This window comes from Cinclus cinclus, chromosome 4 (assembly GCF_963662255.1).
Source record: "Cinclus cinclus chromosome 4, bCinCin1.1, whole genome shotgun sequence".
NCBI classification, from domain to species: Eukaryota; Metazoa; Chordata; class Aves; order Passeriformes; family Cinclidae; genus Cinclus; species Cinclus cinclus.
In genome coordinates this window covers 46084667-46108188 of record NC_085049.1, presented here as the reverse complement: position 1 = coordinate 46108188, position 23522 = coordinate 46084667, and the positions used below count along the sequence as shown (strand labels likewise).

Sequence of the window (23522 nt, the reverse complement as noted above, 5' to 3'; positions counted from 1 at the left end):
TACAGCTGGGGGAATGAACAGTTAGTGGATATTTTAGGCACAAGAGACTGACAGAGATGTATTCTATTCTCTGATTATTCAAAGAGCTCTACGACAGATTACCAGATCTTGTGCTTCTCCCAGCCTGCTGACCTGTCATATACTGGAAATGTAAATTTCAAAATAGCAGTGGTCCACTATATTGATGATATATCCAAAAACATCCATGGTTTTTAAATTATATTTAAAGAGCAAGACTCTTGCTCATTTCTCATGCTCTCTGTTGGTATTTCTAGCATCCATTCTTAAATCTGAACAATTTATGTTTGTTTTTCCCCCAAGCCTGTGTTATTAGGATATACACATAATCCTTAAATTAGCAAATGCTGCTTAATCGGTGTGCAAAGCCCAACTGCACACAATGGCTGCAACTCAGAATAAAGAGGACAAAACATACTTTACAAAGCAGGGAAATAGGTCTCAGATCTTCTTGGTGACAGAGGTGTTTTTCTTTTCACAAAAGCTACATTTAACACACACACACACAAAAAAAGATAAAAAAGAAGGAACTTTCAGGGGTACATTGCTGGAGGCAGTCCTTTTTATGGCTGGTGCTTATTTGATGTGAGTGATTAGATTTGGACTTTGTCAAATTAAACTCTCTTAGAAACACTGGCTAACTTTATTTTTATATACTCCTTATCTTACTAATGATATCTGTATCCTTGATAACTTTTTTTCCTCTAGCAAGGAATGCCTCTTTTTTTGTTTTTAGATTAAGCAGCAGAGAACACAAGGTCATTTTCTCCCTCACAAAGGTGTGGAGTTAATGGTGAACAGGAAGGCACAGTAATGATGAATGGAGCAAAGCACTGAGTTCTTTTCAGCCCTGAATCAAAGCATCAGATAAAGAAGGAAGGAGTGGCTGGCAGCCTGACTTTGCTTCCTCAAGGCTTGCTGTAACAGGCTGGGCTCAGCTCTGCAGAGTGTACCAGTGCTACTGCTGATGATGGGGAAGGGGATGCACAGCTTTTTGATGTGTCTGTTTTGATGAATTTAGATGAGCAGGAAGTTTTTATACGGGAATTTGTCTTTAATGTAACCACTGGCTAGTTACAACAATTGCAAAGGGTGAAATTTCATTTTGTTTTAGATCTCTGTTCAAATTTGGTGCTTTGTGCATTATCTGTGCAGTGATCCTGTGTGAAACCCTGACCTCATTTGATTTATGGGAAAAGTCATGCAGACTGTAGGTCAGGATTTTACCCTATTCTCTCCTGACTGAGTATAATTTGTTCCTACACATGTTAATTAACTCTAGACATCATACTTTGAATAAATTTTTAAAAAAGAATTAAGTTAATTTGATACATCCTTGTTTACAATTTGCCCAGATGAAATACACTGTACTTTCATTTGACCAATGCACACAATTTTGCTGAAGGGAAATTAATATAATTTTGAGAAAAGAATTTAAAAAAATCTTATTTATACATAATTCAGTTGAAACATGGATTATTCTTGCACTACTGAAGCACCTCTTATGCCTCTAGGTCATGGTATATGCATCATTATATATTTGCCAGGTTGCAGTAATCAGTTTTCTGGCATTTACATTCTTTTAAAGAAAGTTCAATTATTTCAGAATTGTCACCAGCCTCAGCATTTGGGCAAAGCCTGTGAGAGAAGAAAGAGAATGGTATAAGCTCAGTCTCAACCAGTCATGATTTTTATGGCACTTGCTCCTTGGCCTCTGAGACCTGTCTCAAGATCTCTAAAGTAAAAGAGGTTTAAGGCCTCTAGTACTTTGAATATTAATGTTACAGTTTCACGCACTTGATGAAGTCACTGCCTGATCTCTGTGACAAATTACCATTTTTGGGTTTATTAAGACCTTTAAGGCATTGTTTCCTAACATTGGAACCACTTTTTGCAGCTCTTATCTCAGTTCATATTAATATGCCATCACAGAATTGTTCTAGGGTGGATCCCTCCAGTGCTGTTCATAGAGCCTTAATCAGCTCCACACTTCCATTCAACATTCCTTTACTGATAACTCCAAACACTCCAGTCCTTTGTGCTAATGGTCACATATTGAGCTGTCTGCCTGCTAGGTCTCTTGGGTCTTTTTCAGTGCAAAAGGCAAATCTAGTGCAAACATAAGGATGGACTCTCTGTCTTTGGAGATACTCAAAAGCTGTCTGGTCCTGGGCAATGGGCTCCAGGTGCCCCTGCCTGAGCAGGTGGTTAGACAAGACAGCCTCAAAGGTCGCTGGCAACCTTGACCTTTCTGTGATTTTTTTAACTATGTGCACACTGTATAGTTGTTTCATATTTTCTGATACCAACATTTTTACAGAAAAAACATGATGAGGTATAAGTCGTACTTGGCATCTTCTAATTAAAATATAAAAATGAAAGGAGAGTTAGTGGAAACTCCCAAATATCCTGAAGTCAGAGCCAAAACCCTCTTTGCTGTGACCCTTAGTGAAATTAGTTTAGTTGGTTATAGCATGGTGCTAATAATGCCAAGGTTGGGGTTCAAGCTCCATACAGGCCATGGTCATCCAGTGACTGGCAGAGCTGCAGATGATCTTTAGAGGACACTTCCTTCCTGTATCAAAGAGGATCCGCAGAAATTATTAGTATCAAAGTGTGTTAGTAATACTGGCAAAGTATTACCTGAATCTTAATCAAAAGATTACAGAAAAATCATGTTCAAACAAAAGAGGTGAAATCTTTCGGACTTTCAGCAGTATATTCTTCCCTTGCATTTGCTGTGTTCTCACTACATATACTGGGAGTTCTGTAAGCACAGTCCAGTAGAAGGACATATCACTAAGCTGCCAGTGATATTGTTTTAACAGCTTTTGAAACATATCACCAGGAAGCAGATGTGGCTTGTACTAAGCAAGTACTGGGGTTAATATTTCAAAACCTTCATAGTTTCTTCAGTTGAAAGTGAGCATAATAAAAGAAGTCTATCATTTTTATCATATTTGCTTTAGTTTTAATGGCACAGATCAAAGACTGACAATACGAAGTAACATGCGTTACACACTGACACACCTTCCATTGCACATGAACACAAATGTGGCTTATTAGTTTTAATGATATACTCACTTGAGTTCTGGAAAATTTTCAGATGTTATCAAACTTTGCAGGGCATGATTTCCTGTTAATTTTAAATGAGTTAAACCATGTAGCCCCGTCACAGGAAAAGAGGACAAAAGGTTGGATGACACATCCCTGCACAACAGCAAATAAAAATCAGCTTATGGTTTTAATTTTTTTTTCAGCACTAGAAGTGTCACATTGAAAAAATAGGTAAAAGGTTTCAAACTCAATAAAAAATGACTGTATTAAACAGAGGCGCCAGTGAACACAGCAAAGCAGCAGCACTGCCCAGGAGTACTCACCTGTATGTCTAGCAGAAAGCTGACAGTAACATCTAATAGTTAGCTGGGTCTGTGTTCCCAAATTTTGACTCAAAACATTCATAGTGCCAGTTTTAAGACTAGCAAATTAATTTAAAATCTTCTCCCTAGACTGTTTGAATTCAAAAGAGCCAGAACAGCCTCCCACAGTTTAAAAGATTCAGTGGGATGCTACAGGGCATGGCTGCACAGACAGCTCCCCAAGGAGCAGGTCAGGTGTGTGGGGAAGCTGAGTGTTTCAGGAAAGGACAGGTCTGGGCTGGAGCAGAGGGAGATGACATTTCCAAGCTGAAGTTTGTCTGAGTGGCTGAGGGAAGACAGAGCGGTGCAGATGAACACGGTAACTTGGGGAAAGTAAAACAGGTGAATGAAAAAGTGGTAAGTGATAAAGGAGATATGGGAAAGTAGTGAAAAGAGGGGAAGTCCAGGGGTACTGTTTTCCATTTTGCTCTCTCCGTCTCTCTCTCTCTCTCTCATTTATTCAATGAGTTTTTTAAGCCCTTCTCACAATTATTTACTCTGCAATGCTTCTGATGGTCAGCAGTCAAGGAGGAAGAAGGGAAGAAGTAGAATCTGATGCACTTGAAATGCTTTTATGTCCAAGGCTTCTACTAATCTGGTTTAGTGTGTGTTTTCTTGCACACAGCACCATTAAATACCAAAGGTGAAATTCAGGTCCTACTGCAATGGTAAAGATAACCACTGTTGAGGTGGACCAAGGTTAGAGACTACCATTTCAGGAAACACAGGTACACTGTTTGTGTGTTAAGGGCTTTTTTCTTTAACTCACTCTGACAGTTGTATGTTATTGTCCAAAGCTACAATTTACTGCTCACCTCACAAAGTAGTTAAGTTCTGAGAAGGGTCCCAAAAGGGGATATTATGGACAGAATTGTCTGTGTGGGCATTTGTCAGTGCACCATTCAGAGGGCTTTGCACATCAACAAAAATCAATACCTCTCCAAATTTATGTTTAGCACCTACTGGATTGTTTGTGAGCAAATGCCCAGCATCATATTTTTGTGACAATCATGCAGCAAGATGGCTCCAGAGGAATTTTTTTTCACATCTTCCCCATAAAGGCAATGCATTAGGGATTAATATTGAAAAAAACATTACAGTGACAGTTGGGAGTAGGAAAAAGAAATTAGTGAGCACTGAGAAGTGCTTGTGAACAAGGCCTGTAAAACTGGCTGCTGATGTTTTGACCACTAACTGCTCTGGCTGAACTTACTGAAGAAGAAGAACTATTTCATCAAAAGGGGAACAATGAAATAAAGATGCATTCTGGAAAATGTTTCTTATTTAATTTTTAATACAATTCCTGAGGCCTGAAACACAACTAACATGAAATATTTACCACTGCCACAACAGATTAGCTGCTAATAAATCGAATGAAAAGAGACAGATACACTGATAATCTTCATGGACCCCAAATCATAAAACAGTGTTGCATGCAGCTTTGCTTTAATTCCTGTGTGACTTGGGGAAGTACAGGAAAGCAGACATTTAGATATGGATTCAACAGATCAGATGATTAGATCAGAGAAACCCTCAATTTCTGCTGGGGCACCAAGTTACTAAATTTTTGTATGCTCTTGCAAGAAAGATGAAAAAAATGAATGTATAAGATACTCAAATACTTACAGTTTGATCAGAGATGGTAAAGAGGAGAAGGCATTGGGGTGAATAATTTTAATTTTGTTCCAAGCTAAATCCCTACAAGAAAAGTGAGTAGAAAATTACACACCCACTGAGTGAATATAGAAGTTTTCAAACACTTGATTAGGAGGCCTAAATGTAAAAAAGGTATCAATTACATGCCAATATTTTCAATAAGCTTCTGCATATCTCATAGTGCAAAGTATTTTTTCATTTTTTGTTAGTTGTGGTATTATTAAACTGACAACTTAAAATGTCTCAATGCCTGGCATTTCTGTCTGCATCACAGTCTCCTGAGGCAGCAGAAGGAAGGGTGGGTTATATGGACTAAATCTTCTAAAATGTTCTCATATGACTAAGAACAGCAAACCCATGGTCAATAGGCTTAACTTCCTAATCTGAATTTTCGCCATCCCTGAAAAGTCAAAAAGACTGAAAGCAACTCTTAAAAAAATGTGTGTCTTAAATTCTGCAAAAAATTACAACCACGAGTAATCTGTGAGAAATCTGGAAACCTGCACATGACTGGACTCCACATCTTAAGATGCTGTTCTCTGTAAAAAGATTTCCCACTCCCTAGTGCTGATTATAACATGCATGTCCCAACACATACCAGCTCTGGCTCAGTAAGTCTCTCTGCTTCCATTAGAAACATTTAGAAATGACAGTTTTTATGGCTATAAGCTTATATATTTTTATTAATTACTGCAGATGCTAAACTTCACAACATTTTCTCTCCTTTCACTGTTATGAACTCATGGTGAAAGATCATAGTGAGGAAAAACTGAAATAAGGATCTTTTGGGGTACATCATGAGCAGACATTATAGAGCCCATATTTCTGAGAACCTGTGTGAATGTTTGTTTGGGGGTACTCACAGAGACCGAAGAGCAGCCAGCTGCCGAAATGTGTCTGCTTTGATTTCAGCAATTTCATTGTGATGCAAGTCACTGGAATAGCAATAAGGATCTCCTCAGTTTCAAAAACACTTGAAAGGCACTTTGGGGTGTTTTGGAACATGCTTATAATCCACTTCAATAAAGTGTATCTGGGGTATGTCAAATGGGGCAGCAATAACCAAATTAATTATACTCAAACACACATATATGCTTCGTTTTAAGATTTTTAGAATGGCTTAACACTTACATTTTTTGGAGTTTTTTACATGCAGTAAAACAGGGTAAATCCTCCAGGAGGTTATAAGACAGATCCCTGAATTATACAAGAAAAAAACAGATTAACATCAAAGGAATGTTAGAAGAAAAATAGCTTTCATTGTGTACCTTCATGCTCAATTAAAAATATTTTTTTTTTATGCACAGTCACAGAAGAATAGAAGTGTACAAACTCACTTATTTCTCATCTGTCACATTTTGATTTCTAGCTGAAGAGGAGAGAGGAGGGCAAAAGGCAAGACATATTAACTCCATATCCACATTTCCAAATTCCTTGCATTGTCTAAAGATTTCCTGCCTGAAGCGTAGACTTCTGCTGAGTGTTTTACAGCAATGATATTGGCCATCTGGATTTATATCAGAGACCTCATATTTATCATGTTTAAATTCTGATAAGTATTTTAACAATTTAAAATAATCTACTAAGCATGTATACTCATATTCCTTCAGAGAAGATCCTGTATTTTTCTGATAAGAGTCACAATCAGCTTCCCACCCTACACTTTTTATTAAGCAGTATTACCTCTGATCCTTAGACTGCTACGTCTTATAACTGAGGGAAATGGTCAAAAAATATTGGAACTAACTTTGAAATCAATCACTACATGGGGGAAAAAAGCCTTAAAAAGACTTGAGCCAAAACTCAACAAATTACAGAATAACTGAAACATCTGGACTGATTTACAGTATAATATAACTAATCAAAACCAAGCCCAGGCAATTTGCAGAAACTGAAGGGAAAAAAAAAGAGGAACCAAACACCAGCTCCCACCACCCAAGAGTCTAATCATACATATATATATCTGTATGTACATATATATATGTGTGTGTGAGTGTTGCTCAGGGAAAACTAAATGGCAATTTTGCATGTGAAAAGAATAGATAAAAAATCTTATGCCTAGAATTAGAAAAAAAGTCCTTTTTTCACAGTTATCCAGTATTATCAAATGAAAGAGATTCGCTTTTTACTTAGTGAAATTCTCATTTCTCAAATTCTCTAGAATTGGTACATCTCCACCTATTTAATCCCCTGGTAAAACTGTATTTTCACTGTTATTGTTCCAAGAGGGGCATCCGGACTATTTTATATTTGATTAGTGGAAGTAGTGCAAGTAATGACTGTCTGTGTCTTTAAGGAATTCTACTCTGATTTTACTCTGTACAAAGGTACACCGTGGCCCAAATCAGACATTACAGAGGAGGGTTCAAGTGAGCTAGAGGCTTTTAGGCCAATGTAAAGGATGTTCTGTATGTCTGGCAGACACTGGCTATTCTGTCATCTACAGGTTTATCACTTAGGTCTTCTTAGAAATATGTTACCAGCTTGAATTTTGTACATACGGACACTCCCTCCTCTCATGGAAAAAAACCCTGAACTTGTGACCCTTCTCCCCACAGTTTCTGTCAGAGCTACTCCAGGAAATATTTTACTTGTTTAATTTTAAGTTCTTTTTTCCCACTTTCTTAATGCAGGAGGCTTTTGGCACAGCAGAGGGCAGGTGGTTTTGTTTCTTGAGTTGAGTTGCATCCCCAACTGTGCTGAGCCTTTCAGCTGAGCTGAGCCCATGCTCTCACACACACCTTCACTGCAGGTGTGCACACATCCAGCCAGCCTCGGGCACTTTAATCCACATCCCGATGTACTGGTGGTGGCTCGGTAGGATGCACAAATTGCCTTTCAAAGCAGTGTTTGCACTTGTATTTTTTGTGTGTGTATGTGAGCCAGAGAGCTCTGCAAGGTCCCAGTCTCCTGTAAGGCGTGCGTGGGTTCAGTGCACCATTATGTCCCATGGTACAGCCAGGGCTGATGTGCAAACCCAAATGGAGACTCAGCAGGCTTGTTCCAATCTGGCAGCAATGGGGAAAGAGCAGCCAGCTCCTGAGTACTTGAAATTGTTCCCTCCTCTTTTAAGTATCAGCTCTAATCATATAGGGTAATACTCAGAAATAAAAAAGGTGAATTTCCAATGGACAGTCCCACTCTACTATGATCTCTGTAAGTTATTAATTGCTGTATTATTTGTTTGACCTCTGTTTTGAGATAATTTACTGTTTTTGAATGTAACTGGACATACTTAAACTTAATTCTGCGTGCAGACTTTTTTCTGGCAGCAGACTGTCTTTCATCATTCTGGAAATGATTATATTGCATCCATTAACTAAATTTTTTTCTGGAAATGTTCTTGACATTCACTCTGGTATTCAAATAATGCATTATAATTAGTATTATTTCAATGTTGGCCAGAAAATTAATACCAAATAGATTCCTAGTGATGTAATACATAGAGGAAAGTGCTCTTGGCTCATTCTCAAAGAAGTGGACGCAATGATTACTTTCGTTAGTGATTAAGCAAACTCCAAGGAAATTTCCAAGTTAAAATAATATTGTATATTTAGTATACCAAATATGCCCAGTTATGTCAAGGAATAGTCTGTTAAAATTTCAGTCATCTACTTATGTCTGATTGGGAAAGAAATGAAAAGGGGAGCATAACAAGGACTCAAAACTGCCATCCTTACTTATATTTTCTATTCACTTCATGACTTATTTGCCTAAGTGAGAAAAAAATACCAAACTGCTGTAAGAGAGATGGAATGAATGAAAATAAGGTAGTTCTGTCTTTTTAAAAGCAAAATCAAGAACCTTTTTATCTTTTCCTAAAAATATGCTAAGTAATTATCTTTCTCAGCAATGTATGGGAAATCCTGATTGGTGTGTTGTAAACTATTTAAATAACACAGGGGCCAACTCCCTGAGCTGAATTCCAAAGAAGTAACATGATACACAGAAATAGCAGTAATTGGGTAATTTTGAAATCATAATAGTTTCATTTGTCTATTAATCTCTTGTATTAATGTCATGTTAATAATCTTAGTGAAACGTACAGCACTTGGAGATTAGGTAGCTGGTCACAAGCTGATTTGGGGAGAGAGGTGATCTGTGCTCCTGTGAGCGTCCTGTTGAAAGAATTTTTGAAAAAAAATTACTTCTTGAAGATTGAAAAACAAATTTTTTTAGGACATTCTTTACAATAAGTCAGTATACAAGAAAATAAAACAAAGCAAAAATATTTCTCTAGCACTTACAAACTCTCCAGACTTGTAGTCCCTGTCAGATCAGGAAACTCTGTTAACTGTGAAGCACCGTTTAAAGTCCTACAATTTTAAAAAATCAATTTCAATAAAATTGCTGTGATGGAAGTATGGGACAGATCTAGTACTTCAATATGAAAAGAAAACTAAAATAAAAAGTAAACACATACAGAGTTCTTAGCTCTGGTAAGTGTTGAAAAGCAGATTTTCCAACAAGCTGGATAGGGTTATCATAAAAATGTCTGAAAAAAAGAATAAAAAGACAAATGATGAAAAAGACTTTAAAATATTCCAAATCTATTATTATACTATAAACAAATGAGTTAACTCTCTACGATGAATCACATTTGACTGTAGCAGAGGTGAATTTCTGGGCTTTTCTCACCCTCTAATCTATATTCACCAGCCACCTGTCACATTTTGAACATTCAGGTAGTCACTGTTTTCCTGTTCTAATGCCAGAAGCCAGTCAAAAAATATTCTCTCTTCTTTCCAAGTTTGCAAAGACAAAATTTCACATATGAAGAATTTTGTTATGACCTGAGTCAAATTTAAGGATAGCACATGAAGAAGTCAGAACTTCCCCTATTCACAAGAGGTTCCCTTGCCCTTTTGAAGTCATGCTGTTTTTGCTCATGGAATATTACTCAATATGAGTCATTATTTTTCTTACACTTATTTTGCAATTTCTTAACTTCAAGCTGTTCATTAAGTGTATTTTCATGTAATATGATGGGAATTCAGACTGGAGTCCATCAAGAGCAATTTTTACCAGCTCTTATGTTGCCAGCAATGCTAAGAGACCTAGAAGTAACCATTCAAATAAAAGGTCAAAGGCCAGAGACCACAACTTGCTTCCCTTAAACAGGGCTTGAAAACTGCCATGCTTTCCATGAAGCTGGAAAGATATGAGCGTGTTTGCTTGTATGGTGACATGCTACAAAGGGTACTCACAAAAAATGCTATTTGGCAATTAGCCACAAATATGACACTTAGCTCCACATTCTCTAATACAAAGAATCATTGAAAAGATTCTTATCACTTACATTGTAATAAGTGAAGGATTACCCACAAATGCATGCTCAGGTATTGACTTGATGTTATTGCTATGAAATCCCCTACAAAGAAAAAAACATTTATATGGTAAAGGAAAAAATAGTGAAGACTCAGTCTGTATTCACAATGTATAGTGATGTTTTTTTGTTTGTAGTAAGAAAAGTGTCTGTATTTAAAGGTTTATAGTTATTTTCTGGAACAAGACTGAACTGAAAAAAACAAAAGAAAAGGAGAAGAGAAGAGAAGAGAAGAGAAGAGAAGAGAAGAGAAGAGAAGAGAAGAGAAGAGAAGAGAAGAGAAGAGAAGAGAAGAGACAGCAAAATTGCTGAAATTCTGCACTTCTCTAAATGAACAAAACCATTCAGATGAAGTAAATTTCAAAATGGCATTTTAAAATTCAGAGCATATATATATATAGATATAATGTAAATATACACATGTATATTAACTAAGAACATCAATAGTTATAGATATGAATAATCAATTCACTAATAATATATTTCCCCCTATGCTTGTTAAACAGCAACTATTTCTTTTGCTGGATGGCAAAAGTTTATCAAGGAAATTATTTTATACACTATATTATAACGTTGATCCTCCCACAACCACCTTTTTGTTGAGATATTTTACATGTGGACACAAACAAGAGGTAGTTGTGCCTGCTGGACAGAGAGCCAAATCTTTGTCTCATCATTAATTAGTAGATTTTATTCATATGAGCAATTCTCTATTGTGAAAAACAAAAGGAACAACTAAGATTTCAAAAGAACAATGATGATTTGTGTGGGAAACTCCCATTAGCTCAGTCGGGTATGAAGAAGGCTTCCCAGCTTAAATTTATGCATTACTAAGCCTCCAATTGTTCACTGATGCAAGCATACTTGGCCATTACTTGAACAGGTCCCACATTATTGGTTTGAGTTGTTTAGGCATTGTGCTACTGGTGATGAGCTACAGAGCAAGGCTTTACATCCCTGCTTGCTTTGCATGCAGACTCTAAGCAGAATAAGCATCTTATCTGGAACCAGTAAACAGACTGGTTTTGAATGGGATGCCTTGCATGGCAGAAAAAACCAAGGAAATGGCATGACTACCTCCCACAGCATATCTGCTACTAGCTGTGCACAAAAAGGTCACAGTTTGTGTTTTCAGCCCAGGCACAAACTCTGAGAGAGACACGAGGTCTGATCCAGAAATGCCCTTACTAAAGTGGCCCTGCAATGAGCTGGGTCTCTGTGGGGCTGGGCTCCCACCTGGGTCTCTGGAACACATCCTGTCCTTGTAAGATCAGCTCCAGGGCCCACACAAAGCATGGAACCACACAGTCTCATGGTTGTGCTGGATTTGGGATGTCAGGTTGCGATGTCAGACCCCAAATGTTTCTTGCACATAGCTGATTACTCGGAGGTGAAATCCTGTGGGGGCCAGTACGCAACCTCAGGCACATGAGACAGTTTGCTGGTGCATTTGGTGCAAACTGAGCTTGCATTTTTGGCTACTGACTCCAGAGGTCATCAAAAAGGCAATCCTTTGAGATCACTGGATTTAATTCCAATTATTTTATGGCATATAAACAGCAGCTGAGAACGTTTGGGCTGGGAAATTCATAACCCGGCTGCTTCTTCCAGAGCTGCATTCTGGCAACACTGGAGGTGCTGAGCAGGAGTCCACAGTATGTGGGGGTACCTGCTCTGCAAAAAATCTCAGGTGGCTACTTAAAATAGGTTTTTAGATCAGTTTGTAATGTAGCAGGGGTAACAACCATGTCCAACTAGTATGTGATTACTCATTTTTGTCAAAAATCTGTGTTGATAGTACCACTAACATGGTAAATAGGTCAAATGGAAAGAATTCTGAACATATGCATTAATGTGTACATTGTGTGTATGATGTGTCAACATTACGTTTTTAAAAATAATTCAACAACTTTTCAAAATAAATTTGAATAATTTAATTTTATTGTTGATTTTCTTGATGCAAACTATACCTGTGCACACAAAAGTGTTTTATCCAAAACATTACAAAGAACTGACTATAGATATATTGAAAAGAAATTTCTATAATTTAATAGAGGTGAGGGAGGGAAGTAGCTAAAATTTCATTAAATCTGATGTACTAATAAAGATGCCATGCCCTCTTAGTTAGAAGATTAATATATTGGATAGTTTGCAAAATCTAACTCTTGTGTTTGGGACTAAAAGTGAAATAATTGCATTTGTTATTTACAGTATTCCAAAGCGGAAGTTCCTGGAAAAGATCCACAGGACAAGGCAATATAAAATTAAAAGTTGTCGGAACTTGAATGTTCTAAACTGAACATTGAAAATTATTTTTTACGTATGTTGGCATGCAAATTTTTAAGGATTAGTGATAAAATCACCAGCATTAAAAAAAAAAATCGCACACTAGACAAAACATCCTTCTTCCTAATATGAGCTCTGTACTTACAGTTCTTTTAGGTTTGTTAATGTCCTGATAGCAGTGGGGAACTCGTCCAGACTGTTGTAATTTAAATCTCTGTGAAAATATATTTTATAATTTTGGTTATGCACTGCATAACAGATAAAATAGCATTGCTGGCATTTGTAATGAACTATCATCTTCTATGCATTGAATAAATACATACAGCAAAAAGACAGGAAATCCTCAAAAGTGTATGGATATTTTCCAATAAAGTCTATTTAGAGCACATTATTGTTCCTATGTTTTATCAGAATTCTATTTTTGGTTGCATTTTAGCAATTCTGTAATAAAGAAAATATAAGTGAATTCAACTATTACTAAGGGATTTGCTTTTTTGTAAGTTGCCCATGCTTTGCCTTACATTAAAGTATTAACAGGGAAAAAATCTTTCAAAACAATATACAATGACTTTGGTGAGCTGCGATTTCTTTACATTCTCTATAAAGATTTCTAACTGTATTGTTAATTTTAAGACTTGACAACAGTCAAGAAACTACTTCTAACCACACAAATTGTAAAAATGATACTGTAGCTATGGTAGTGACCTCTGCTTTAAGAAGTGCTCATGCTACAGCAGTAATTTGACTTTATTCTGGTAGGCTGAATGGATTATAATCCTACTTCTGCCCTCAGCATGACATATGTATTCTTTAGCATTTAGGAGATGGCTGAAACTAAAACTGAGGTATGCCAGTTTACTGTGATGCTCTCTGGCAATGCTTTCTGAGGAAAACAGTATAAAAAACTGGAGCAAAAGCCTTTTTCGACAGGCAAAAACCAAGCCACAGTTTACAATAGATTGAAATTGAAATAGTATCAGGCTGAAGTAATGCAGGCAGGAAACTGCTGTCTGAATTCAACAAGACTTTCCTTCCTGCTTGTAAATCTCTCCTGCTTATTGACAAAAAGAGATTACAGGCGTGTACGGTTTGGTTTTGCCCTCTAGTGATATGTGATTTCCAGACCTATGCCTCAATGCAAAAAAATTATCTTAAATCTGGCATCCATCATTTACACCAAGATCTCTTCAGATTATCTTGAGACCATCTGGGAACTGGTCTATACGTTTTGCAATTACTGTGCTTGAGGCAAGTGCTACACTGTCCTGTTGCAGGGAACTGGCTGCATCTATGTTTATTCCCTGGTTTGTGACTGTCCTCTGTGTTTTCATCTCCCTCATGCCAGGTGGCTGGGACTGGGTTTGCAATTACTTATTCCATTGTTCCGTTTTTCCCCATTTATGACCCAGTGCCATGTGAATATCACTTAAACAAACAAACCAAACCATTACATTTTCCTTCTTCCTTTCCCGTCCCCCTTTCCGGTGCTACACTAAGGGACTTCCTCTCAACTCACAGGCGGCTCAAAGCCCAAATTGTAAAATTGCAATTCAGTGGCAAGGGATCAATGCAATCAAACTGGTGACAAAAAACACCAAGAAGCCCAAACCTTCTGGCTTCCAAATCTTAATGAAAGATGAAAGCGGGCAGGACACAGATTTGTGGATAGGGAAGCAAATAGTCACCTTTAGACTAGCAATATCCATGTCTGAAATTACTTGTTTCTCATAACTGGGTTTTTAACCTCTGTCCTGGTTGGGTAAAACATCCAAAATCACTGAAAATGATGCAGCTGACTGCAGCAGGTGCGGGAGGAAGCGCATGGAAAGTTTTACTGTCCCTGTGGCATTTCTGGGGTCTGAGTGACTCCAGCAGACATCTGTATTCGACTAACTCTAGCAAAATAATTTCTGCTAACCATTAGCACTGTATTCCTGTTTGGTATTTTATGTAGAATATTTTTTTGCTAGAAAACTCAAGAAAATTTGAATTGGTCTAAACAGAACTACAGTGAAAACTTGAGGGAGTTTCAGTCTTTACCAGTGTTATTCTTTATCAGAGCTCTCCAAAGACAAAAATTTGAATGCAACCTAATTTCTCCCACTTGTAAAGCACATACATAATTTGACTACCTAGAACTTTTGCTTTTTCCAGATACAAAAAAATAAACCCATCTAATTTTATAATACTCCTCTATGCTAAGACAGTTTCTTAATGTTGAAGCTTTTCACTGTGACAATTTCCCAATCTAGCTATTAGCTTTATTGATTGAACAAGACAAATAAATAGTACTAAACTAGGCAACCATAAGTTCAGGAATAGTCACTTCTTTTTCTATGCTCAACATAGTTTTCAACTGTCTTTCAAACAATTTATCAATTGACAATGCTTATTAAAAAGGGAAACTGCTTTTATAGTCAAAAATAGGATTTACTACATAGAGTCATTGTGAACTATCACTTAGATCCTGTAGCGATTACGCAAGCTAAAACCCACATTTGGCTTTTGGGCTATTTTTATTCTTTTGGAATATTAATGAAAACATTCTAAAAAAAAGAAACAAATAAGAGGTCAACTCACAATGTCTCTAGGCTGTGGAGCCCATCAAAGCATTTCTTTCCCAGGGAATAGATTCTATTGTTATGGAGATGTCTGCAGGGGAATATTAAGCATGCAGTCAGGAAAGCACACTGCACACAGTGGACTATAGCAAAACATTTTGATGGTTAAATCAAAATTAATTTATTTCCAGGCGTTTCTTGATTATATGCAATCATGTTTTTGCAAGAGCCTGCATAGGAGGCACCTCCACCACCCTCCACCCATTCTCCCAATACCTCTCCACTTGGTTTCACAGAGGGGATCTGTTTTAAAACCACCTAGATTGTTCAAAAGTGTTCTATCCTGTGATTCCAGGCTGGGGTTTGCATAATGAACAGACTTATTCTCAATGATAGCTAACTAGTTAAGTAACACATCTTAAAAACTCTGTGTGGGGTGTGTGGTGTATATTTGGAAGATGTATATTCAGAGGGTGTCAGAGGGTGTGACCCAAAAGAGTAGCTATTGAGGAGATGGATAACACAGCAGACAGGTAAGGGGCATTAGGCTTGCAGAATGCAAAAAGACACAAAGCCATGACACAAAAAGTTGTAGCTTCCCTGAGATGAGTAAACTAAGAAATCTTAGAAGTGCTGTAACTTGACTTTCTTTGAAATTATGAAAATCAGTAACTCCTTCCTAAAATATTTAGCAACTGAAAGTAGTTTTTATATATTTTAAGCAGTTCAACCCTTCCTGCCCAACCCTTCCCATCTCAAGACCAAGTTCTGCCTATTTCTGTCTTTTACATTGACATGAAAAAAAACACTCTGAGTGAAGCTTATTAATGTGAGTAGATTCAACTTGTAGCTACTTCAGGTCATTTAATTTAAAAAGAATGCCTTTTCCCCAGATTTTTCCTTTTATTTTTGTCCTCAAAATCCTACCCCTGCAGTGGAGGGAAACTTAGGGAGAAAGGCTTTAAGAGAAAAGAAAGGCTGTGAATGAGTGGCTGCCAGGCCCTTCAATATCCTCTGAAAATATTGTTAAAGATCAGAGGCTCTCTGAATGTACCAGCAGAACCTAGAGAATTCCAGTCTACCTGTCCATCAAAGGCAAGGATTCTGACAGCAAAATAAGAGAGTTCTGTGGGCTTTTCCATCTCTAGGAAGAAACCTAATCATATTTTTAATGACTACCCTGACCTTTATGCTTTAGTTAGCATGAAGAGTGCATCTTCAAATTCCAATTATGTTTGGATCTTTAATTAGAAATGTTTTGACCTGCTCCAGTTGACCATGCACTTTTTCACCATGTTGAAAATTTGCCATACTGTATATAGTACCAACCCAATGAAAGCAGTCAAAGATTTTGATGAGCCAAAAGGATCAGCTGTTGTAGGTCATGAGGAATGATTCAATTATTAATCACTATAAAGACCAGAAGATTAAAAATAAGCAAGGCAGAGGTTAAATAAGGAAACCTAAGTGGGCAAAAGCAAGCATGGCATGAAAAGAAATTATTTTCTCCTGCATTTCTTAACTGTCCTCTTACCAGTACATTTCTGGTAGGGGTCTAGAGAACAGTGTTCAAGATATTTAATGTAAAGAGAAGGCAAAGGCTTTGCAGCACGAGTCAGCTGTCAATCCCCATTTTTGGGGCCTCATGGAGGCAGAGATAGTGACTATAGCTGTCAGTGAAGAACCCTGATGTGTGCCAGGTTCAATGCTTACACTGGGGCTAGAGTATGCTACAGCATGCTAAGTGTCTTATATAAGACCATGGTTTCTGACAGTCTGTAAAGCTTGACTACATAATTCTCTTTAATAATGCTAATGTCTTCCAAAGCATCCTGAAATTACTTCTTCACTTAAGTTTCTCCAGCCAGTCTAGATTTTTTCCACTTGGTACATTCCCAGAAGAGAAGAAGCTGAAATCATGATTCATAATATGCCTTCCAGATTTTGGTGCCAGCCATGCATGTTTCAGTTGGTTGAACTGGTATGCAAACTTAACCAAATACAAAACTACGTATACTTTCTATGACAGGAAATCCACATTTTTTCTACTGGATGGCATTCTTTCAAAGTCCCCCAGGAAGATTTCTGTTCATTTCCTGTTTCTAATCTTCCCTCTTTCAATCTTAGACAGCACACAATGCACCCCTTCCTGTTTATTTTGCTGACCAGATAGGGTGATTATTAATTCCCTTGAACACTTTTTTTATTGAGATGGAAACTTTTAAGATGGATCAAAACAACTGGTTTAGCAAATGCCAGTCAAACTGAAATAAAATCTGTTTCTCCAAGAGGCTAAAGCCCTGCAAGAAGACATTGTGTATAAAAAGCAATCAATAAAACTTACAGAACTACCAAACTGGAGAGGTTTCCAAAGGCATAGTCTGGAATGTAATGAATTTTATTCAGTGCCAATGTCATTGCCTGAAGTGCTGGTAAACTCCTAAAAGCTTGTACGGGAATTTCTGTCAAGGAATTATCATCTAGCCACAGGTGTCTAAGGGAGACCAAGCCATTGAAGCAGTTGGGGGGTACATAGTTGATGTGATTGGCATCCAGACGTCTAGGAGAAAAAGAAACAGAGAAAATTGACTTCAAGAAAGTAAAAGTGGCTTTGCACAATGGCTATAAGAATATCACTATGAACATAAACCCAAAGGATGGACATGGGTTGCCACTTCCAGTTTTCATTTCCTGGAGATTCTCCATTCCTCTCTGGCTTGCAGCCTCATCCTTGAGTTCTCAAATCATGTTTACCCATCTGCTTGTCAGCTGGCTCTGCAGGGACTGCTCTTCTTTGAAGCCATCAACTCACTGAGAGCACACACTGATCGTTTTTGAGCAGAGTCTCTCTACAGAGCAGGTATGACTTTGTTTCCTTTCCCAGTTGTTCAAAACCATGGAACAAAATAGTGCAAGAAACTCACCCAGAGATTCTCTTTCAGAACCTACAAAACAAAGAGCTGCAAGATAATTTAGATTTCCATATGCTAAACACTCATTCCAAGACCCATAAACAGGAGTTTCTGGAAGTTCCTGCTTTACCTTTTCTTAAATATTATGAAGAAATATTACAGAATATTACAGAGTTACAGAATCACATAATAAGCTGTGTTGGAAGGGACCCATCGAGTCCCACTCCTGGCCCTGCACAGGACCATCCCCAAGAGTCACATCATGTGTCCAAGGGCATTGTCCAAATGCTTCTTGAACTCTGTCAGGCTTGCTGCTGTGAACACTTCCCTGGGGAGCTTGTTCCAGCACAAATATTGTTTATCCTAATGATTCTAATGATAACTGAAATTCACTTTTTTTTGGTAGTGGAACATAATGTTTTTTACCTTGAGATCAGTATTGCCAATGTGATGTATTTGTGTTGAAAAAGAAGTTACTAAATGCACTTCAGCTGTTGCAGAGCCAACAGAGGGAGTTCAACTGCACATTGTACCTTTGCAGGTGATGCTTTGTTCTCACACTTGGTGTGATTAAGGATTAAATCTAGTGAACCTTTCCAGATGCGGTGCTTCAAATATAATGTCATCTATTCACTGGCTTTTATTTTGGCTGTGTTTTGCTTTTTCACTATGATTCTTTCAGGTAAAGATTTAAAAGTGCATTTCAGATTTAAGAAACTTTGTGAAACTCCCAGCTGGGGATGTGGGCCCTGATAAACTTTTTCTGCTTTTAATGTGCTGCAGTGACTTATACCTTTTCCACAACATGAAAGCTGTGCTCTAAAAATTTTCATGAAATGTTTAGAGAGGAGTAATTAAGTGAATGGTAAAACAGAAGCAAATTTAAATATACATTTGAAAATACTACAGAACAAACAGCCACACCTGGGGTACAAAGAAGTAGTTCTGTACAACCTAAATTTGGTCTCTTTGAGAGAAATGCATTACTCTTTGTGGTGGACATACTAATCTCTTTATTTAAAGCTGCTTCCTCATTTACAGTCATGTAAAATGTCAGGTCCATTCTATCTCCTGTTCCATGCTAACCTTACCTACTGCATGAGAACAAATAATGACTGCTAAGGCTCCATGCCAGGCTGGCAAATAACTGAGACAAGGTCAGTTGGAACAAATTTATAAGGTTCAGTGTCAAAGCCCTTGTACAATTAAATTTTCAGTATAATAACTGACAAGTCAGGCAGCAGAGACAGAGCTTCCAAAATAACTCAGTGGTCTGTCAACAAATGGGTAAGGCTAGAAATGTTTAGAAATACTCATGTTGTTCTTCTTCCTTTCTCCAGTCAACAACCATTTTATGCCTGTGTTTTCAAATAAGGTATAATATGAATGAGTAGATGAGGTTTCTTTGTGTTCAGTCAGAAGTAAACTTCTTCCCTGGGTGATGCTGGTATGTAAACTAAGAAGTTACAGTTGCCTTAGTTTGACAGTTTCACTGATTAAAGAATGGAGCCTTTATTCAAACGACATGTGCTGCAGCACATTGCAGCTCACATCTCGTTCAATAGGAAGCCTGCCCGTGCAGCCCTGATGTCCCTGCTCACTCCACATGAGCCACTCACAGGATACCTGGCTGTGTGGAGAAGCCAACAGTTATTGTTTGTATGTGACCCTGTGGCTGAAATGGCAACATTTCTGCTGTCCTCAGTGAGACCAGGATTTTTATCTTACCAATATTTTGTAGCAAATCAAGGAACTGATTTTTTTCTATAGTAACTGAAGTTTCCAAATATAAACCCACCAATTGCTATGTAAACAAAAACCCATAGAACAGAAAGAAAAACAGAACTGCTGTACTGTAAGTGAAATTCTAGACAGCTGAATTATTGTTTAATTAAAGATTGGAAGAATAAAAAAAAAGCTGCAATGATTTGTGCTTCAGGTTCTGTAACAGGATTACATATCCTGCAAGTGCTTGGAAGAAGTACTGCTTCAAGTGCTCTTTTGTTATCTAATCTTTTTTAAATTTCCAAGTACCGTTTTCCCTCTTGCAGATATTAAAAGGTTTCAGTAGTGGTTATGTTTCCTGTCATACTGTAGGTAATGCACACTGATGTATAAAGGACTGATCAAAATCACCCTTTTCAGCCAATTGTTTTACATGTGTTGATCAAAGTTTTGGCACTTTCAGAACTAAACCCATTAACTTACAAACTTGACCCTATTTATAACTGAAAATATATGTAGATAACATGTGGTGAGTTTGAAAGCTGCTATTATATTCCAGAGAGAGCTAATTTAGGGAAACAGAAATACGTGATCTCTTCTGATAGGCAGCATGTAAATAAAGCAGCCACTATGAAATTCACCATGAGCTCACTTAAAATGTCTAAAACTTTCAAAGTAAATGCTCGAGCTATGTGGACTGTAACCCACTAGTGTTTTCTGTGACACAACGTGAGTTCCGTGACCATGTGCACAAATTATGAAAAGATATTGTTCATGTAGAATGAAAACCTCATTTACTGGAACAGACAAAGGCAGTTGCTTGAAAAACATTTGATTTGCTTTTGTTTTATCAATTTAATATGAATGTATGCTAAGTTTCATGCCAGTGGTAGGTTTCTAAGGGAATTTATATATATATATATATGGTAGGTTTCTAAGGGAATTTATATATATATATATATCTGGTAGGTTTCTAAGGGAATATATACACAACTTTTCTCCATTTTCTGTATCTTCTCTCAAAAACAGCTACAACCTGGGTATATCTCATGATCAAGCAATTTCTTAATATCTTGTTGGAGTGCCTTGCTCATTCATTCAGGTTTAAATAAAATGCTAGATAGGAGATCAGAAAGGAGATTTCTTCCAAGCCATTTTTCCCTCTGAAATGAACAGCTATTATATGGACTGCCTCATCTTGAATGGATGAGGGCCAGAACACAATGAAAGACCTGGAGAAGAGGGAAGCCACAAAGATGGATAGAGAAGTCAAGGATTAAATGTTTCTTTTGATGTTTAAGTTTAATGTAGGAGAGGTAAAGCCAAAGGAAAATAGACTGTACTTAACAGATAGGGGAGGCAGAGAAGTGGGAGCACAGGAGGACTGATTTTAGGCATGGTGGATAAAAGGTGTGCGTTTCTCCCTCCTGTATCACCTCCCTCTTCTCCTGACTCAGCTCTGTTATGCAGGGAGCCTCAGCCAAGTCTCTCCAGGAAGTATGGAGCAATGATGGACAGGGGTTGTGGACAAGGCCTGGCTGGGGAGGCCATAAAGGCCAGGAGAGGGTGACTTGAAGCCCACCATCTTTGTTAGCGTATCAACACAGAGACCCTCTCAAGGAATCTGGCTGCAGACTGAGATCATGACCCCACAGATAGATAGGCATGTTTGATGTGTCTGGGAACACTCACAAGTCTTCAGCCTAGTGGCTCAGAGTGAGCTGTCCTAGCCTCCCAAGCAAGGTGTCACCTGCTGGGGACAGTCCCAGGGGCATGTAATCTACCAGATGAACCCCAGGAATACATTCCCCAGTTCAGGGCAATGATATTTGGCATGTGCCAAGGATCCTGTTAACTGTGCAGCCATGGCCAGAGCCTGGGAGTGCTCTGAAGCACTGCCTGCTTTGCTCGGCTGGTTGTGATTACCAGTGTGCCACTGCATGGCCCCCAGCACCTGACTGGAAACCTGGTGCAAGCCCTTGCACTGCCAAACACTCCAACAGCAGCTTCTTGCCTCCCACACATGCTGGCAGCCTTCAGCCACGCAGGGTAATTTCTGGCTAGCAGTTCTGAGGTTGAGAAATTTTTCTGTTTTAGAGATGTGATAAACTCCCCTCTTTTGAGATTTCTCATAAGACAGGAAAGAGTCAGATGTCTGGTACCTTCTATTGGATGAAAGAAAGCATCACCTGGTGGCCTGGAATTTCTGATCTAATACAGTGTTCTTGCACTCCACTTTGAGAGCAATTGGCTGGTTGAGTTAAGGACTGCACATTAAAAAACCACAAAAAACAGTACCAAATGCATTTTAGGTAACCTTGCACCTCTACCTTCCTTCCTTTGGTTATCAATCCAGAAGAATATCTGAGAGGGGTGGTCTGACACTGTGCTACTCCTTGATGTTGCAGTCACTCTTCTGTTGCCCAGTGCCCCGGGGCTGTAGCAGCCTGGATGATGAAGGTAAGCAATAAATGGAGGCTGCAACAGTGAGTTTTGAGATATCCTTGTGTAAGTGTAGACATCTGCATGGGCACAAACAACCCCAGTTTCAAATGTGGGAAATTCCTTCTCTGGGAGTTTGTGGGTACCTGTTGAAGCTTTCTAAAGAAGGATAATACCTCCTGCAGCTTTCATTATTATGAGGTGTGACATGCAAAACCACAACTAAGGTTCCCGTCTATTCATGAAAACAGTTCTCTGGAGAGAATGTAACTTCATCAAAGTTGTTTGGTCTTTCAACTAAAAATCAGGATTATTAGCAGAATCATCAAGCTGGTAAATAATTGTTCAAATTTAACATTTCCAGGGGAAAAAAATTAAAAAGGTGGCTCTTTAATTTTAAACCCTAAGTGGAAGAATTTCAGAATTGTGTGCCCTCAAAGTCTTCCAGTGCTTCTTTGGGCTAAGCATGGAAACTTTTCTTGAAATATCAAATATTTGGGGGGGTAGGGAGACGATGAAAAATCCATTTGCTGACCTGTTCCAGACAGGCAACTGCTGAGAACATCTGAGATTAATTCTAGATAATATTTTTGTGTAAAAACTGGTGTCACCATCAGGTGGTCTATAAATACTGAAATACCTTATAAATAAAATCTAAGAAATCTACAAATTATGTTGGAAAATTCTAAAAAAAAATCACTTATACTACTTTGCTGTTACTTCTAATGTCCAATTAATTTGTTTCACTAAACTGCAGCTTTGCAGCTTGTTAAGGGAGAAAAGATGGTTTATTTTTTCCATCTATCAACTCTTTAAAGTGCTTTGTGGACTATATTGTATTCTGCCCTATTTTTCACTATCAAAGTAAAAGTCCTTTAAGTTTCACAAGAATGGGAGCAGGTAAATAATGCTTGCTTTGAAATGTTCTTCATGACTAGTGTGGCATGGGCAGTGAGATAGCACCTGTCCTGTTCTTAGCTGTGACTATTTGTGTGTCTGACAATGCAGCAGGAAGAGCTGTTTATTAACAATGATGTCGAAACAAGAAAATAAATGGAATGAAGTTTCATCTATAGTATTCACTGCAAAGGGTTGTGTTACAATAGTTCCAATAAAAGAATAGCAGAAACTTTGTTTTTCCACCTGTAATGCCAGTTACCTTTTCCTCCTTTATTTA

General features: G+C 37.9%; 1 protein-coding gene across 1 annotated transcript in view; it reads right to left on the bottom strand.

Annotated features, from left to right (window-relative positions):
* The window catches only part of LGR5 (leucine rich repeat containing G protein-coupled receptor 5), an 87787-nt gene that overhangs the window by 6466 nt on the left and 57799 nt on the right, over positions 1–23522 (bottom strand). The window contains exons 5-15 of the mRNA XM_062491200.1: positions 17611–17826; positions 15286–15357; positions 12851–12919; positions 10393–10464; positions 9517–9588; positions 9341–9409; positions 9140–9211; positions 6225–6290; positions 5957–6028; positions 5064–5135; positions 3103–3228 (exon numbers count right to left, since the gene is read on the bottom strand). Of these exons, the coding sequence (XP_062347184.1) occupies positions 3103–3228; positions 5064–5135; positions 5957–6028; positions 6225–6290; positions 9140–9211; positions 9341–9409; positions 9517–9588; positions 10393–10464; positions 12851–12919; positions 15286–15357; positions 17611–17826 (978 nt within the window). The remainder of the gene's footprint in view (positions 1–3102; positions 3229–5063; positions 5136–5956; positions 6029–6224; positions 6291–9139; positions 9212–9340; positions 9410–9516; positions 9589–10392; positions 10465–12850; positions 12920–15285; positions 15358–17610; positions 17827–23522) is intronic.